Here is a 19097-nt window from a genome sequence, read left to right as displayed (position 1 = left end):
AGACGTAGTTTATTGTTTGGATGAAATGTTAGTCTAAGCCCAACTACCTTCACAAAGTAAAAGACCCGTGACACATTTTGAAGAGTGCGGGAGTTATCCCTGGTGTCCTGGCCAATATTTATTCCTGTGTCAACATCACAAAACAAATTTTTCTGGTAGTTCAGACACTACTGTCTATGGGAGTTTTCAGTGCATGGTTTGTTTACCATATTTCCTGCAATACAACTGTGGCTGTACTTCGAAAGTGATTAATTGGCTATAAAATGCTTTGGAACATATGGTGGTTCAGAAACAATCAGATCACATGGACAAATCTTGTAGAAGGCCACATCTCCTGCCCAATTTACTCCATTTTACCGAAAATGAAGGAGACTGTTTAAAACAACAGATGTATAAAGTCAGAGATAGTAGGAACTGAAGATGCTGGAGAATCTGAGATAACAAAGATGTAGAGCTGGATGAACACAAGCAGGCCAAGCAGCATCAGAGGAGCAGGAAAGCTGACGGTTGGGGCTGAGACCCTTCTTCAGAAATGGGGGAGGGGAAGGGGGTTCTGAAATAATTTGGGAATCCCCTGCCCCTCCCCCATTTCTGAAGAAGGGTCTAGGCCCGAAATGTCAGCTTTCCTGCTCCTCTGATGCTGCTTGGCCTTCTGTGTTCATTCACCTCTACGTCTTTGTTATCTCAGATGTATAAAATCCAATGGTCTTAATAAATGACCTTAATTTCCTAGAAAACAAGACAAGTGGTGTAGTTTGTTACATTACCAGAATTAGGATCCAATTACATTAATTTCTCATGAGAGAGAACTTCTTCATGATATCACTGTTTTCTCAGAAGCATGACATTTCAAAATGAGATATTGAATATGAAGTAGTGAGATATGACAGCATAGGTGTTAATTGGAGGCGGAATTGAATTTCATTCTCTAAACTTGGAGAACTGGCTGGCTGTATATTGTGCTCCATACCATTACATTGCAATTTGCTAATTGTTATTTCTTGTTTCCTTTTGTCTCTGAATAAAAACAGATAATTAATTAAATATTTCCAAAGAAACAGTATCAAATAAACCATCTGTTCCAAAACACTTTTCAGCCAATTAATCACATTTGAAATGTAGCCACTATTGTATTGCAAGAAATATGACAGTCAGTTTGTGCACTGTAAGCTCCTGTGAACCATGGGCCTTATTTGTTTTGCTTTACAATGATGAAGTTTGCAAATGTGCTTCTATTTGTAGATACGCCTAACCAGAGATGACTTTTGGTCCCTGAGAGGGTCAGGTTTCTCGCAATCAACTTAACTCAAATCTTGATTGGCATGTGATTTTTAAAAAAGAATGCTAAAATTAGATTTTTGCTGAATCTCTGAATTTCTTTACTGTACAACTTGATGTGATCGCCATAGAGACTGAAAACTTAATAATGTGATTGATTTCTCACAGACTAATACAAGGAACTGCAGAGCCAGGCATTGTATTTCAACACTTTTACTGCAACAAACAAAATCAACATCACCTAAACATTAATTAGTAGGCAGCTAAAACAAATTATAGAAAAACTACCTGTCATTAACTACTTGACACAACCAAAATCCAAATGCCATATTTATGCATTACACCGTACTTGTTCGCAGTTGAGATGGAGTCTTGCAAGCTCCTCTAGTCTTTGACAGGATTTTTTTTCTTCCTGCTCTACCGTGATATATCTTTCAGTTATCATTTGCAGGTGCTGTTTTAACAAAATTAACTTCATTCAGTGCTCCAAGTGTAATTACCTGAACTTCAAATATCAAGGCAGACTGTGGTGACTCTTGGTCTTTAAATATCCACAAGTCTCATCTTTTCAAACATGAACTCCATCTCACCAGCACTCTGGTAATTAAAATACAAAAGCTTTCTTTTTCTTCTGCTTTCCGTAGCTGCACCTGCATTTAATCTTCGGCTCAAATCTCTGTTTGTCTGACTGACTCCCTGTGCACAGCAAGAACAACTGTCATTCTATTGTGTCTGTGTGTTAAAACCTGCTCCTTAAGTTAAATAGAACTTGACCTGGGCCCTGGCTCATGATAATCAGGTCACATGAACAAATCTTGTAGGAGGCTACATTCTCGGCTCCATTTACTCCATTTTACTTAAAATAAAAGAGGCAGATTAAGACACTAGATGTATATAGTCCAGTGATAATGGGAACTGCAGATGCTGGAGAATACAAGACAACAAAGTGTGGAGCTGGATGAACACAGCAGGCCAAGCAGCGTCTCAGGAGCACAAAAGCTGACGTTTCGGGCCTAGACCCTTCTTCAGAGAGGGGGATGGGGAGAGGGAACTGGAATAAAGCTCCTCCATTTCCTACCTACCACCTCAACCCGCCTCCTTGACCTGTCCATCTTCCCTGGACTGACCTATCCCCTCCCTACCTCCTCACCTATACTCTCCTCTCTACCTATCTTGTTTTCTCTCCATCTTCGGTCCGCCTCCCCCTCTCTCCCTATTCCAGTTCCCTCTCCCCATCCCCCTCTCTGATGAAGGGTCTAGGCCCGAAACGTCAGCTTTTGTGCTCCTGAGACGCTGCTTGGCCTGCTGTGTTCATCCAGCTCCACACTTTGTTATCATGTATATAGTCCAGTTGTCTTAATAAATGGCCTTAATTTCATAGATACCAAGACAAATAGTGTAATTTATTATATTGTCAGAGTTAGGATCCATTTCCATTAACTTGAACCAGTGAAAGGTGATGAGTACAAAAACACAGGGTTAAGATGTAATGATTTATTTTCAGTGTCACGTTAATGCACCTTATGGACTCTCTTTTTGTGGCTTTTGGGAACTTAGCCCTGATTTAATTAATGAAAATATATAAATTTGTATGTCTGCTCATAAAAAGGAATATGAAGATGTTCACCAAGCTTTCAGTTTTTAAACATCATTTCATGATATTTTCTTATCTTCAGAAATTGTATACTAAAAATTTATTTCTGTTTCAACCACAACAACTATATTTCACTAACGAAATGGTATTGAAAGTAAAGTATTTTTAATTTAATATTTGACTTTTGTTTTTCAGTATGTCTGGTTTTGGGATGAACAGGAATCAGGCTTTTGGGATTAATAATTCACTTTCAAGTAACATTTTCAATGGCACAGGTACGGTTTTTATCTTTTTAGTTTAACTGCCAAAATTTTGCCTTTCAGCAGGCATTAGTTTAGACTCCTATGCAGGCATAGGTTTAACTGGATTACACTTAAATTCCATGAATTGAAATGCAAACAGTAATTTGTGATGGTTATTAATAGGACATGTAATTCTGGAATGCTGCGAATGACCATTAATTATGTAATTTCATCCTGATCGTGCTGTTGCTTAATTATTCATATTTTTTTTGGATTCATGATTTATACTAGTGAAATAGGGGCAAGAAGATATAATTTTGATGTGGTTATAGCTCTTAGTGTTAAGGATTTCTTAAGTACGTGTGATGGCATACTAGTCCACTCTTAAATGATTGTTAGGCCTCTTGCATATGCTTACTAGTGGTCTAATGCCTATTTAAATACCTGCCCTCTAAAATTGGTCAAAAACTGAGCAGGGAACATGCCTGTGGTTAAACCAACAGAAACTAGTGTTTCTTTGCAACTTGTCTTAATGTGGATCTTTACCCATGTTTGATGATGGTGCATAACAAATAAATTATCTTCTATAATTAGAGGCTCTTCTTTATAATGAAGGAATGAGTTAAATTCCAGTTGCATGTAAATTTGTTGGATTTTTGAAAGTGGTCAGAAATGATTGGTTAATTTCCATGTGAAAACTGAAGCCAGTAGCTAATCAGTTACTGCCATATACATCTTCACCAGTAGACTGACGAGTATTGTGGCTGTGGTTAGTTAATCAAATCTAGTTTTGTTTCAGTGCACTTTAGGCTATGAATGATGCACCAATACTATTCGTATTTAAAGCGTGTTGCATTAAGATAAATATGAATAGGTACACTTAAAACAAAACTTTATAAGATCTTGTAGTTAACCGGTGAAAATGTTACTACTTTCACTTCTTTGAACTCAGTACAGTTGAATTTGTTTTGTGTTTTAGATGGAAGTGAAAATGTTACAGGGTTAGATCTCTCAGAATTTCCAGTACTAGCAGATCGAACCAGAAGGGAAGGAAGCGGTAATCCCACTCCACTAATAAATCCGTTGGCAGGAAGAACTCCTTATGGTAAGAACGTTTTTAAAATGCTCTTGAGTTTTTACTGCTTTAAAAAGGGAGTCTTGCGCATTGTATTCCATTTAATCCTAATCTCTAAACTATTAGTAAATGCACTGCAGTGGTCCAATGATTTATGTGGGGGATGAAAAGGACCCAGATTCAGCCCCTGATCAGTGATGAGTTTGGCCAAGTTTATATAGACCAGAAGGAGTGATGTCCAATTACCTCCTGTAATTTAAACCAATAAAAGACAATTTTGGAAGGATTCTTGTTCCTGAGGGATATTCAGATAGAAACATATCAGTACACCTCTTGATTCCTGTGATGTACTGCTGATCCATGTCAATGCACCAAGAGAATTCTAGTTTTAATCCATGATTTATGCTAACTTGGTTGATTTTGACCAGGTAGTAAAGGATATAATAAAAGTGAACCCAGTGGCATTGCGCTAAGGAGGAGAAAGCCTGAATTGAGACGTTCACAACTGATCATTGTCTAATCTTTAATTTTTATGACCATTGATGCAGTGCGAGCCAGAAAGGGGTTCTGCTTTGATTCTTCAATCATTAAGCAACCTCCACATGGAAAATTGCTCAGCAAAGTACTCAAAGGCTTCCAGTTTCAATGGAATTGTACCTCTGCTTGTGTCGTAAAGAAGTAATGGAAGAAACATTAGTCTTTCCTGACCAAGAACTTTTACAGTGAAAATACTTTCCAGCTACTACCAATGACATTTTAGACCAGCTAGTTTTGGACACCACCTAACAATTCAGGATTATTCATTTTATTTCACAGCTGTAGAAAAAATGCATAGGCTTTGCTATTCTTCAGTTTGCAAAACCAAAGTAAAGAACTTGAAATCTGGTGACTTAGTGATGCTGGTCTGTGCCTGTTGGAGAGAAAAATGTATTTGGTTGTCTAAGGATTATTATTTAACATTGCATTTATTTTTGATGACCTGTCTTCTGAATATAATTTTATAAAATTAATGGAAGAAGAGATGCATCAGAAATGAGTTGCCATCTTAGTGAACCTATAGCACAGGATTGCATCTGTGCCAGAGCTAAAGCAGCATAATATAGCCAGATCTAAGTGATTATACAGGTGACACACCAAAACTTTAATGCATATAGCCATGAGTAGTGAAATATTAAGCATCAAATGGAAAGTGGTGATGAGCACATGATTACAAAAGACAAGACTGAATCATTTACAAATATTTTCAGTACAAGTGGAAAGTGGATGATCCTTCTCTGCCACCTCCTGTGATCTTCACACTCACATCAAGGAATCTTCAGTCATTTTGGTTTGTTCCAGCTAATATCAAAAAGCAATCGACTGCATCATGCACGTTAATACCTACAGAGCTTGACAACATAACGTCTCAGTTATATTGCTGAAGACCTTTTGAGTCAGAATTAACACACTCATAAACAAGCTATTCCAGTACAGCTCCAGTACTTAGAGTTACCTGATAAGACATGCTTAGATATGCCATGCCCACAAAAGCCAGGACAACTGATTATTTACCACCCCTGAACTTACTCCAAATTATTGGCATAGTAATAGAGGATGTTGCAAAATTGAATTCAGGAGACACTTACTCACGACTAACCTGTTTACCAGTGCTCAGGGCCACTTGACTGCAAACTTCATTCAATCCAGCCCAAACCTGATGCAGAAACTGAATTCCTGAGGTGTGGTAGGCATTACTGACCTTATCATCAAAGGAATGTTCGGTCATGTGTTGGAGTAAGTGGCTTCAATAAAACTGAAGGCAGAAGGGATAAGTGGGGAAACTTCAGTGGTCGGAGGCATACCTGAAACACAAACTGTGTTGCTGGAAGCCCATCAAATGAACCGCTAGACACATGTTTCTTGCGTCACTGTCATTAATTCAACAATCTTCATTTTAAATCTTCATTGCATTTTAAAGTCAGAGATAATGCTGTTTGCTGATGTTTTCAGTGCCCAACCCCATTTGAATTTCCTAAAAAAGATGACACCATGCCTGATTACTATAATGCCTCTATAACATCCATGTTTTTTTAATTTTATTTTATTCTATATTTATTTTAAATGACAAATAATACGCATGCCATGTAAATGCCAGGCAATGATGCACTCAGTGTATCTGACAACTCTACATGGCATTCAACAGTATTTTCATCAAGTCCTTTGCCATCAACATCCTAGGTGTCACCGTTGTCCACACAATCAACTGGATGAGTTAACTAAATGGCTACTACACCATGTTACCAGCTAGCTATTCTGCAGTTTCATCACATGACTCCCTAAGCTGTCCACCATGTCAAAGACACAAATGAGGAATATGATGAAATACTCTCCACCAGACTGGGTAGGTGCAGTTCATAAACACTCAAAGAAATAGCCAAAGTAATTTCCTTTATTGTCACTTTTTTACATTGGTCTAAATAACCAATTACACCATCATTGGTTCACCATGAGTGGACTGTGTAATAATTTTGAGCAACTCACTGTGAATTCTTTGGCAGAATAACCCAAACATGCGATCGCACCCATATTTTTTATTTGGAGGATGAGAGCATTGCTGGCAAGGCCAAAATTTATTATCCTAATTGTCTTTGAGAAAGTGGTAGTGTAATACTTTCTTGAATTGCAATATGTTCTTGGGCATGTTCACCCACAGCCTTATTGGTGAGTTCTAGGATTTTGATTCAGTTACAGTGAAGGCATAGAAATATAGTTCCAAGTTATAAGGTCTGTGCCTTCGAGGAGATCTTGCAGGTGGAGGTATTCTTGTCTGCTGTCCTTGCCCTTGGTGATGGTGATCACAAGTTTGAAACATGTTGTTGAAGGAGCCTTGGCAAGGTGCTCAGAACTGTACATGAAGATAGTGAATATTTATTGTGATTGTTGGAGTGCTGACCAGGCACCCTGTTTTGCATTGGATACGTTGACCACCTTGAGTTGTTTGAGGTGAGTTCATGAAGGCAATTTGAGATACTCTTTCATGCTCTTGTGCATCGTAGATGGTGAACATATTTTGGTGATATTGGAGATGAGTTAGAACTCATCTCCTGCCTCCCCAGAGTCTGTTGCCCCCTGTTAAAGGACAAGGGCAATGAATGCATGGGAACGGACCACCCCCCAAGTTTCCTTCCAACTTGTGTACCACTTCGACTTGAATGTATTTTGCCATGACTGTTCAAAAATCCTGAAACATTTTACTTCAGAATGTTGCAGTGTTCTTTAATAATTTGGAAGGCATTGTTTCAAGAAGATTGTTCATCACCTACATGAAGCAATAGGAGTAGATATTGTTTGTTAGCTTTGTCAGTGTGACCCATTGCCCAACAGTAAATAATCATTTTTAAAAGTTGAGAAGTTGGTGAGCCCATAGGGTGGGTATGGATTTAATGCACTCCATCCATGGGTTTGAAAACAGGTGGAGCGTATAAAATCCAACAGGTGGCCATCCATGTCCCAAATTTTGCATGGCTTCAGTGGAGGTGTTCGACGGTGTGCTCGTCCTTATGCCTATTAATCCCCTTAAGTAACCAATTATTGGCGCCTTAATATCTTGTTAAAAATGATTTTCTTTATTATTTCATGGGATATAGATGTTGCTGGCAAGGCCTTGTATTTCTTGCCCATTCCTAATTGCCCTTGAACTCAGTAGCTAGCTGGGCCATAACATTGCTTTTGGTCTGAAGCCACATGCATGCCAGCCCAGGTAAGGGCAGCAGATTCCCTTCCTTCAAGGACAGTAGTGAAACAGACACATTTTTACAATAAATGATGATTACATAACCATCATGACCGAGACCAGCTTTCAATTCCGTATTTTGTTGCCCAGATTTAAACATCCCCCAAATCTGCCATGTTGGGATTTAAACCCATTTTCTCACAATAGTAGCCTGGGCCTTTGGTTACTCATCCATTGACTTTACCACTATGTCATCCCATTCCATCCCAACTAGTGTTATATGTGCAGGGAGGGAAAGACTGTTGTTGTGTGGGAAGCCTGCAAGCTTTGGCTAAGTGAACTGGTGTTGGGTAAGGGTGGCAACTTCCTTTGCAGATCTCATTGGGCCCATCAGAGGAATACTGCCCATTTGCCCAACCCGATGCTTTTTACCCTCACCCTCCCCTCTTAAACCTGCTCTTAGCTAATATATGCAGTTGCTGACCATCAGATCACCCAGCAACTCTGTAATGTGGGACTTCCTTCTCGGATTAAATTGTTTTGATGCAGCTGTTGTGATCGTGAATGTACTTCCATCAGAGTTTTTAAACCAAGAGTCTACCATGATGGTCTGTAAGATCCAACCCCACATGTGGAATCTATCTGAACTTTTCACTGCCTTGAAGTACTATTATTTCTGAAAGACCCCAGATATTGTTGCTTTTTATCTGTCTACATTATTAGGTTCCGAAACTCTTCCAGTCATCATATCTTCGTAGTATGGTTGGCATTTACTAGTTAAACAAAGCTGTTCAAGTAACTCAATTACGGATTAAATTTTTTATCTTTCTTCAAAGCTTTTGTTTTTCGGTAGAGATGCTAATTAGCAAGACTCCCAGTTTAAAGAGTGCAATCATGAATGTATAAAATAATCTCCTCTCTAGCTGTGTGGGCACACAATCATGCAGCAGTCTGGAATGAAGTGCATGGCTCAACAAATGGACCGTGCACCAACCAGAAAAATTAGGGGGAACATATGAGTGTATGTAACCGGTTTTATTTTTAAGTATTTGAAGTGTTAAGAATTCTGGGAGTAAAATTGTAACATTGCGAGCACAGTGTTTTTCGAATGAATGACACATCAGTGAATTGAGACATTTGAGGTGGTGATGCATGATCTTCCCCAATCTGTACTTGATAGTAATTTTGTTTTATTTTATTACTAATACAGTTCCATGACAAATTTCTTCCGATCCATATAAAGAAAAACAGATGGCCCATTAAGGGGGCAGAGTTATACCATTCTCCAGGCAAATAGCAAAAGCTGATTCTTTGATAAGGGCAGCCATTTTTGAATGTGATTCCCATTTGAAATGTGTGTAACATCAGTTGAAAGGACTTGTGTTACTGGCCATGTTCTGTCAATCACCACCTAAGACATGGCAAATTAATAGGAGAGGTGAATAATCTAGTACTTCCAATCTTGACAAGGTGTGGATTTTATTCTTATTCCATAATTGGGGTAAACAATAGCTGGATTTAAATCTATTCATGGACTTGAAGAACAGTATAAATTTTTTGAGAAGGAAGTGTTCAAAATAGCCACTGTGTCCATGATCTTTTAGCACTATGTCCAAGAGACTGACCGGTATTCAACATCTGCAGTATGTTGTCACATGGAGAGTACTGCAGGAAATTGGCCTTGCTTTTCATGGTAGACAATTGGTATAATTGCAGAATGTTATTTTAGAATTCCTTTTGAGCTCAGGGCTTTTCCAAAAGCCCCATCAGCTATTAACTTCACATATTTATCTCCTTGATCAGTTGGATCACCAAAGGTTGCTGATATGAGAAATAACATTATCCAAAAGTTCAGACTTTCATCTGTAGAGTCAGTAAAGCATATTTGTAAAGCTCTCAAGGTAACCATATGCGCCAATCAGGCTTCTATACAGAATAAGTAAAATGAATTTACAGATTAATATCTGACCTGATTATGGATTCAAGTTCCAGTACAAAAACCTAACCACTGAATCAATTTGGAAATTTTATTGCATGATTGAGAACAGGCTGCCTTTCAGATGTAGTAAACCTTCCTCATCTGGCCCCTCACATAGTTCTCAAAAGAGCTGTTGGCACAGTTCAAATAGGGGTGTTTTCCTGGTCAACCAATTAATAGTTGTCCCAAACAAATTTTCTGAAACAGAATAATTTTTCGTGTAGCACTGTTTAATGTGAGATCTTGGGTGAAATTGGTTGCTGCATTTTTAAAAATTGCAATAGTAACTATGATGCAAATCTACTGAGATGTTAGGGGAAACCTATCCTAATCGCCAACCTTAAGTTGTGAAGGCATCCAGTTAACTCCAAGTGCATTCATTCTTGAAAATCAGTTTCATATCTTTCCACGATGTAACTCATAGCATTACAATTCTAAAAACCCTGAAGTTTATAATTGCAGATATGTTTGTTCTATCTAAGGCTGTCCATGTGCTGTATATTCCTAAACATTGATGCAAGTGATCTCAAACATTTTCCTGAAGTTTTCACAGTGATGAGCATCAGAAGTAACTAAATATGCCATTGCAGCAATATTTTTGCCTCTCTTTAGGTTTAGAATTTAGTGAGAACATCACTGGCCTTTCCACTTTGCCAGATAATTGCTTGATATTGCAAGTGATCTGTCAATGCATATGTTCTAGCTCCAGTTCAATTAGGTAGTCAGTCATTTAGGTAAGCCATGCTATGGTAGCCAACTATCACAGCAATTAGGGGACAGAACCTTTTGTGTCCTGTGAAAGGATGAATTTGAGATGCAAACCTAAATAATTAAGAACCACATTTTAATGACATTTCAGATGCTAGCAAAGAAAAGTAGATGATGAGCTTCCTCAATAGGAATACTGTAATATCTTGCTGATGACTTGTGATCCTGAATATTTCACACTTGTGAATTCACTACCAAGAAGAATAAGGAAAACAGGAGCAAGGAATTTATCTGTAGTTCTTCTTATTTTCCGAACCTCAAAACTTGCTTCCTACCTTTCCAACTGCAGTCCTCATTCCATGCCAGACTCGACCAAAGTTGCATGTTTCTTCTGTCCTGAGAGTTGGTATAAACTCAAATGCAAATGTGACTGTCACACGCCTGTCAGCTGAACCAGTGTAAACGGCTTATCTCAGGTTTGGGGTAAGGAGGTTTCTCAATCAAAAGCAACCAGCATCTGGCTCAGGGACTCAGCATTAGGAAATCAGGGGACTGAGACAGCTACTGTCCTTGTTTCTGATAACAATTTCCGCCCCAACACCATTCAGCAAACCACCTTCCAAGAATCTCCTTCTCCCTTGGTCCTTTGCAATCCTGCATTTTAGCAGGCTCTGCTGATTATAGGATCTGCCGGCATCTTTATCTGACATCCTTTGCTGGGTGGTACATCCACACCCAGGGATCTTGATTCCAGGGGAGGGGCACTGCTGAACATACCACTGCCTGATTGGCATGCGATTACCCACGCCTTTCCTGGCCGAGCAACTCTCTCACTGAACCTCCATTCCTCCAATAAGACCCCTGACACTTCAAGTTTCTGGTCATGGAGTGGGGTCTGACAGCTCTCTGTACAATTTTTGGATGACAGTAATCCCTTCAGCAGTAAGCTTTGATAAAAATAGCAAATGTATTGCTAAACACGTGTAATGAGATAAAAATAAAAGTACCTGCTGCTGTGTTCATCCAGCTCTACACCTTGGTATCTCAGATTCTCCAGCATCTGCAGTTCCTACTATCTCTGAAACAACTTCCACTTAGTGTTGTTTTCCGTCAAACATTAAACAAAAGCGTGTACTCACAGCACCAATTGCTTAGTGTATATAGAGGAGTTTGAATAGTCACTTCACAAACAAATCTGTCTGTATGTTTTTCTGTGATTGACCAGATTATGCTTACAGCTGCAGCCTCTCTACCCTTGAAGGCTATATTTTTAAACACCCCCTTGACCCAGGTCTTTGGCATATAAAATAATATCTCAAATTAGGTCTTCTGACCATGTTATCATGGGGAGTCAATCCCTGATGGTATTATCACTGGACTGTTAATCCAGAGACCCAGGTAATGTTTTAGGGACCAGGGTTGAATCCCGCCACGACAGATGATGGAATCTGAATTCATTAAGATTCTGGAAATTAGAACCTAATGATGACCATGAAATTAATGCCAGTTGTTGTGAAACCCATCTGGTTCTCTAATGTCCTTTAAGGACATTTAAGCTACTGCTGGACATGCACATGGACAGCAGTGAATTGTGGGGAATGTAGGTTAGGTTATTTTATTTTTGGATTAGGATTATTCCACGGCACAACATCGTGGGCCGAAGGGCCTGTACTGTGCTGCACTTTTCCATGTTCTATGTTCACTCCTACCTACCATAGCCAGTTTCTGTCACATCCTCTGTTGACAAAAGGGATGAATGTTGTCCAATTGAGCTTAAGTACTAGGTAGGAATATTACTTTGCACAGAATTTAAGACACAATAAGATATGTGCTGGATTGTTCCTTCTGCAGTGAAGCAACTACATTCGCCACTGTTTTCAAAGAAGCTTCCTATGAAATGATTCCTGTGGCCAAAACCTCCACTTTCCACATGTTAGGTGTCCAGTGACAGTGAAGGCATTAACTAGGGTAAGGAGCCAGTTGGGTTGGTATTCTCACTGGCAGTAAACCAAAAAGTAGAAACTATTGAGTTCTTACACATCTAAGTTTTAAGTTTCAAGTTTCATAGATTACTTGGAATATTGTGTCCAGTTCTGGTCGCCCTATTATAGGAAAGATGTGGAGACTTTGGAGAGGGTGCAAAGGAGTTTTACCAGGATGCTGCCTGGACTGGAGGGCTTGTCTTACGAGGAGAGGTTGACTGAGCTCGGACCTTTCTCTCTGGAGAGAAGGAGGAAGAGAGGTGACCTGATCGAGGTGTACAGGGTAATGAGAGGCATGAATAGAGTCGATAGCCAGAGACCTTTCCCCAGGGCAGGATTGACTGCCACAAGGGGTCGTAGTTTTAAGGTGTTAGGAGGAAGGCATAGAGGAGACGTCAGAGGGAGGTTCTTCACCCAGAGAGTTGTGAGCGCATGGAATAGGTTGCTGGTGGTAGCTTTGGAAGCGGAGTCATTAGTGACATTTAAGCGACCGCTGGACATGCACATGGACAGCAGTGAATTGAGGGGAATGTAGGTTAGGTTATTTTATTTTTGAGTTAGGATTATTCCACTGCACAACATCGTGGGCCGAAGGGCCTGTACTGTGCTGTACTTTTCTATGTTCTGTGTTCTATAACTTTCATAAATTAAATAGGATGCACATATCTAAGTTAGAAGCTAAAATATTATTAGCTACTTGGAAGTTGTTTTATGAAAAAAGTGGGAATAAAAAATATCTTAAAAAATTGTTCAGCCACTAAGAAGCTATTTATTCGGTTGTAATTATTAATTTAGCATGCCATTAAACCCTTTCACACCTCATCACCAGCGTTTTCCAAGGATTTTTAGACAAGTCTGTGTGTAAGTTCTCATCAAGCCAATGGTTTCCATTTGATTGAATGTTGGGGGATTTCAGTTGCAATGCCCTTTCGAGAATTGGTGATGGCAAAGTGTAGTTCCTATATTTAACTGAATACGTGTAGACTGTAGAGATGCTGTGGGTTGTAAAGGAGTAATAATGATGAAAACTGACACTTGTACCATAACATCCTGGCTTCAGATTTTCTGTATTAAATTTCAGATGTATTTTTCATTATATTTATTATAGTAGATATTAGGCTAGTAGTAATTAAAATGACTGGCACAAACTTAACTCTTTGAGAAAGCAGAAGATCCCTCGTTTGTCATTGGCAGATATTGTTGTCAGTATTCAGACAATGTTATTTGGACCTTCATTTCAACATATGAGACGTAAAGTTCTATAGTTTGCACCCAAAATTTCTTGCAAGAAACTGTATGACATTGTGTATTTTTTTATATGTAAAGTGAGCTTTGAAAGGCACTTGACTTGTCCCAAAGAGCTGTAGCCTTCTGAATTACTACACATTGCTTCATTTGCAACATAGCTAATATTGAACACAGGTTAGATCATCTCTGTGGCATAGATATTAAAAATGAACATTGTGATCATGAAGCAATTGATTTATTTTTGGGGACATCTGATCGTACAAATAATTAACATGTTTTTTCAAACTCTATGACATTATACTTCATGAATATGTTATGAACGTGAGATGAAAGATTCTTACTCTCGCCTATTTACATGCTTTGTTGCTAATAAGCATTACTGCATAGTGATTTTGAATGCCATGCTGGATATGGCTTCTCCTAAATCTTCCCCTAAATTCATTAAGTTAGCCAGTAATGTTGCTTAATTGCCACTTTAACTGAAATTGGCTAAATCAGGTTGGAAAGTTGTTGATTTTATGTAATTTATCAAATAATGATGTGTTGTTATTCATAGTCATACGGTCCTGTGTGCATGCATTTTAGTGAGCAAAAGAACGATATATTACTGTGTAGGAACAAAGCTTGTTTGCCTTTCTATAAGATATCTTTTGTCTGTTTTCCTTGCTGAGTTCTTATGATTTAAAATTTTTATACAAACGTTTTTCAAAAATAAAAGTATCAAAACTATACACAGACTATGTTTAGTAAAGCTGTTTAAATTATTAGTTCTTGGACATTAAGTTGTTCAATAAACCATGAAAAGCTTGTTTTGTGCTTTATTTCTCATTAACTAATCAGATTTTTACTGTATATATTAAAATCTTAATTAAAAGCTAAAATTTTTCTAATATTTGACATCATAATTTACTACGTAAATGCCACATTTATTCATCTGTTTTTAACATTCACATAAATTTGCTGAAATTATTTGACTATCAAATTGTTTTCTCAGCCAAAGATTATATGAACAAACCTAAAAAATAAAATGCTGCTTGCAAAGTGTTACTTTGAACACCCTGATTTGTTTTTTGTTTAAAATGATCCATTATGAATGTAAACTATGTAAATCGTCACTCATCTGAGATGCTGTTTTTGAATTATCACTTTTGCTTATATTATGACATATCACAAATCAGTCATGGGTGCTGTAAGGATTTAAAAATAAGTGAGAGAGAATGTGTATATTTTTTATTCGGCTATCAGTTGAAATTCATTCTTGTATAATCGGTATACTTGTGCACTTCAATTTCAAATGTGAAGCAAAATATAGTGGTGGTAATGTTTGAGGGCTTGGTACTCAATAATGACGCACCTAGTTTACAGCATAATTACAGTACTTGTGTGAGAGGAATTTTGCACACATTCGCTAATTTCATTCAAAGGAAAGACTATTGGATGGAATCATTTGATAAAGCTGGTTTCACCGGGAGAGTCATTATTGTTTTTCTAGCAATGCATCAGGGTTTTGAGAATTATATTTCCTCTACATTTCAGTTTATCTAACGAACCTATCTTAATAAAATGTCAGCCATCCGTATGTATTTCTTTGATGCAAATTTAGGTTGGCCACTCTTTGAGTATAACATATAGGAGAATAATTAGAAAGTTTACAGGTGACACCAAAATTGTGGTGGTGTAGTGGACAGTAAAAACCTTCTTTACTGTCCACTACACCACCACAATTTTGGTGTCACCTGTAAACTTTCTAATTATTCTCCTATATGTTATACTCAGAGTGGCCAACCTAAATTTGCATCAAAGAAATACATAACAGAAGAACCAAATGTATATAATTATTCATTTTGTCCTGTTCTCACTGAATCTCAATGTGACATCTAATAATTATAATATCTGCCACTGTCTTGAGGTCTGGTTTGTAGTTTGCCCCACTAGTTGTACACAGGCCATCAGATGGATACCTTGAGGTGGGTGTAATACTTGAACTTGGTTATCTTCACTTGGTAGAACATTGTCTCACAGAGGTATGTTGAGTCACAGTAAGCTTTTGATCTAAAAGGGCAGAAGATAGAAGTGGGTATTTTTCTCTGTTTATGAGTCCCCAAAAATCATGGTCCCTTAATCTTAGTTTCAGCTCAGTATCATTTGCACAGGAATTATCTCCACATCAGTTCCATTACTTTGGAAATCAAACATGTGATGGAATTTTGTGGTGAACCCACTAATGACTGCTTGAGGGAATGGATTTGAGAAAAGAATGATGAATTGTTTCATTTCATCTAATTCCTGAAATTGCCTGTTGAATACCTTTCGCTAACTTCCTTCGGTGGCATAGACATTTCAGGGGTAAAACCATTTTACTTTGTCTTTGATTTTTTTTAAACTAGTATTTTGTCCAGATTTGGGACACATGGCATTTTATCATTTTAACTGAGAGGTCTACAGGCAGTTTCAATTTGAATGCATTCACAGGACCGATACAGATATCCTGAGTCTCTGTCCTGTCCTTCGAGTTCACAGTTCAGCTCATTCAGTTTTACCATTACGTCTGTTAGGAATGTGAAGTCAAGAAATCACACCTCTGATAGCTCACTTCACACTTTGTTCCCTGCTTTAAGAAAAGTGACAATTTCAGGCATCCGATCTAAAATCTTTGTAAGACTTTCTCTCAACTTGATTGCCTCTCATCAGCTGGGAGGATTAGTTCACTATAGTCAGCATGAAATTCATCAAGTAAGGATTCACACAAATGGTGCTGAAGGGCTTTCACCCAAATTGAGTTTACAGTCTTATCAACCAGCTTTTATTTCATGAGAAATGTCCATTGCTTTATTTGCTGGTTGATTATACATTGGTTATTGATACAAGGAGGAGAATCAGGCTAATTTTTTGCACAATGCAACAAAGTCCACATTTGTGCCAAGTATGGCTGGTGTACATTCAGTTGTGATGAATCCCAGTTTTTTGATTTGAGGGAGAAAAGGATCCAAACGTCCTCTTTACTTATTATGGCCTTAAGAACCATGTGTACAGAAACAATTAAGTGGGTTATTTCAGTCATGTCAATGGATTCATCAAATTGCAGTGAGAAGCATTCATAGTCCTTCAGGCCCTACTGTACTTCCTGAACGATGACGTCAGACAACGGTTCTACTCATGTTGCTATTGTGGAAGGACCGAGTAACATGATCTTGATTGCTGTTATTATTTCTTCTTCATTCTAAAGTCTTTGAATAAAGAGTCAGCCGAAACCGTCCCTCTTTAATTTCATTCTTCAATCAGTTCACCATCAGTGATTGATTTCTTATAATAGCAAATGTGAAATGATGTTTCAGTGATTACATTTTGCTGCTTGTCTAGTAAAAGAATTACAGTTGAGCTTTCAAAATGAGCTTCAGATTGAGCCAAAATGCTGACAATGCATTGTTGTGGTCTGGAGTCACATGTCCAGTCCCAGTAAGGGCAACGGATTTCTTTCCCTAAAGGGCCTTAGTGAACCAGATGGATATTTCCTGACAATCAGCAGCACTTTCATGGTCGTCGTTAGACTCTGGAAGCCGGGTGTCCAGAACATTGCCTGGGCTCTGGATTAATAATCTAGAAAGAATACCAGGCTATCCTCTCCCCATTGTGAACAGAAATACGGTTTCCCATTCTGTGTGGAAGTTAAACATTTTTGGTTTTCTTTTAAGTGGTCCCGGTTTTTTACTCATTGATGTCACAAACTCCAAGATGAAGTAGCATTGTGCTACTGGTAGGCCTCTGGATCTGTGCCTCTGGAACTTGAATAGAATAGAATCCCTACGATGTGAAAACAGGCCATTCACTCCAACAAATCCACACTATGAAGAGCATCCCATCCAGACTTATCCCCTTACCCTATCACTGTCACCCTTCATTTCCCATGGCTAGACACCCATGGCACCTAACCTAGACATCCCTCAAGTTTTGTTGGCTACTTGGAAGTGCATTTGAGGTCACTTCTGTGGCTGTTTTTTGTTTCCGGGCCCTGGTCAACTCATGTTGCTGTGATATTGGATGTGGGTGCACCACATTCCCCATCATTTTTTGTTGTCCTGCATACACCTATTACTTATGTAACTGAAGGGGAAAAAACACCAGGTCTACAGAGAATGAGGAGCAAGACTAACTGAGCTGCTCTTGCAGCGTGTCCGTAGGGATATGATGGACTGCATAGTTTCCCATGCTTCTATTTCTGTATATATTGGCTTCACTCATCAGTTCCTGGTTCATCTTTTATTCTTTTGTTTGCATTGTCACCAAAAAATCTACTTCACCCTGCAGTAATAGTTCACCTGGACCAAACCAAAATACAATGCAACATGCTGGCAAAGCCTGTTAAGAATATGCATTTGTTTCTGGCTGCATGGTGTCCAGAAGCAATGTGATGCAGTAACGTGACAATTGATGTGTTTGATGAAGAAACATGGGCATGCTGTGAGATCGACTGACTGAAACTCTGCAATTAACCAGTCATTCGCAATTGATATGCTGGAGACCACAGTGATAGTACACAGAGTTGCCCCTGCTATCCTCAACTGGTTAACTCTCATTTGATTCCAGCCTTCAAATTACTACATCACTGAGGATATCACCGCACCACAGCAGCTACTAAGATACTATTTTTAGTTAAACACAGACTTTAATCATAATTTGTCCAGAGATTTCAACTTAAAACATTGTTGATCTGCTCATAGAAGGGGATCCTGGGTGAAATAGAGAGCAAAGAAAAACATGAATTGATCTTTTTAAAAAAAAAAGCTTGCTTCCTAAAAAGGTAAGGATGGAAAACTGTCAGAAGGACAGCCAGAATACAGACTGTAGCACATTGGAACCAACAAGATGGGGAAAGATAGACGAGAGATCCTTGTGCTGGGAGAACAAGAAGACTTAGGCACTAAGTCAAAACACAGGATCTTGAAAGAGTTAGAAATGTGGTATAGGGATAGACAGATTAGCAATATAAACCTTTGTCTGAAAATGTGATATAGGAAAGAGGATTTATAATTAATGGAAAGCTGGTGCTGGTACAGGGACAGAGGGAATCATTTCAGTGATGAGGGAAGTTGTACGGAAAAGTATGCAAACTTTGCTTTTGAATTCATTTGAAACGGAGGGATTGACTTAGTTTTTACATGATGTAATTTAAAAGAATTCTGCAGGATTTTTACAAAAATGAAGGTTTGGGGCAACTGACAAGAAGAATAAACTCTGTCCTTTGCAGTAATTTTAAATGAGCCTTGGTGTTGGGCAAATCTC

The 19097-nt window shown here is 38.4% G+C and overlaps 1 protein-coding gene across 5 annotated transcripts in view; it reads left to right on the top strand.

Moving 5' to 3' along the window:
- Nucleotides 1–19097, top strand: part of cnot2 (CCR4-NOT transcription complex, subunit 2) — a 144969-nt gene that overhangs the window by 89884 nt on the left and 35988 nt on the right. For all 5 annotated transcript variants that reach the window (XM_048548576.2, XM_048548574.2, XM_048548573.2 and 2 more), the window contains 2 exons: nt 3068–3147; nt 4094–4219. In XM_048548576.2, coding sequence (XP_048404533.1) covers nt 3068–3147; nt 4094–4219 — 206 coding nt within the window. The remainder of the gene's footprint in view (nt 1–3067; nt 3148–4093; nt 4220–19097) is intronic.

The sequence above is a fragment of the Stegostoma tigrinum genome, chromosome 18, assembly GCF_030684315.1.
Source record: "Stegostoma tigrinum isolate sSteTig4 chromosome 18, sSteTig4.hap1, whole genome shotgun sequence".
NCBI lineage: Eukaryota > Metazoa > Chordata > Chondrichthyes > Orectolobiformes > Stegostomatidae > Stegostoma > Stegostoma tigrinum.
The sequence above is the reverse complement of the archived record's forward strand: the minus strand, read 5'-3'. Positions and strand labels throughout refer to the sequence as shown.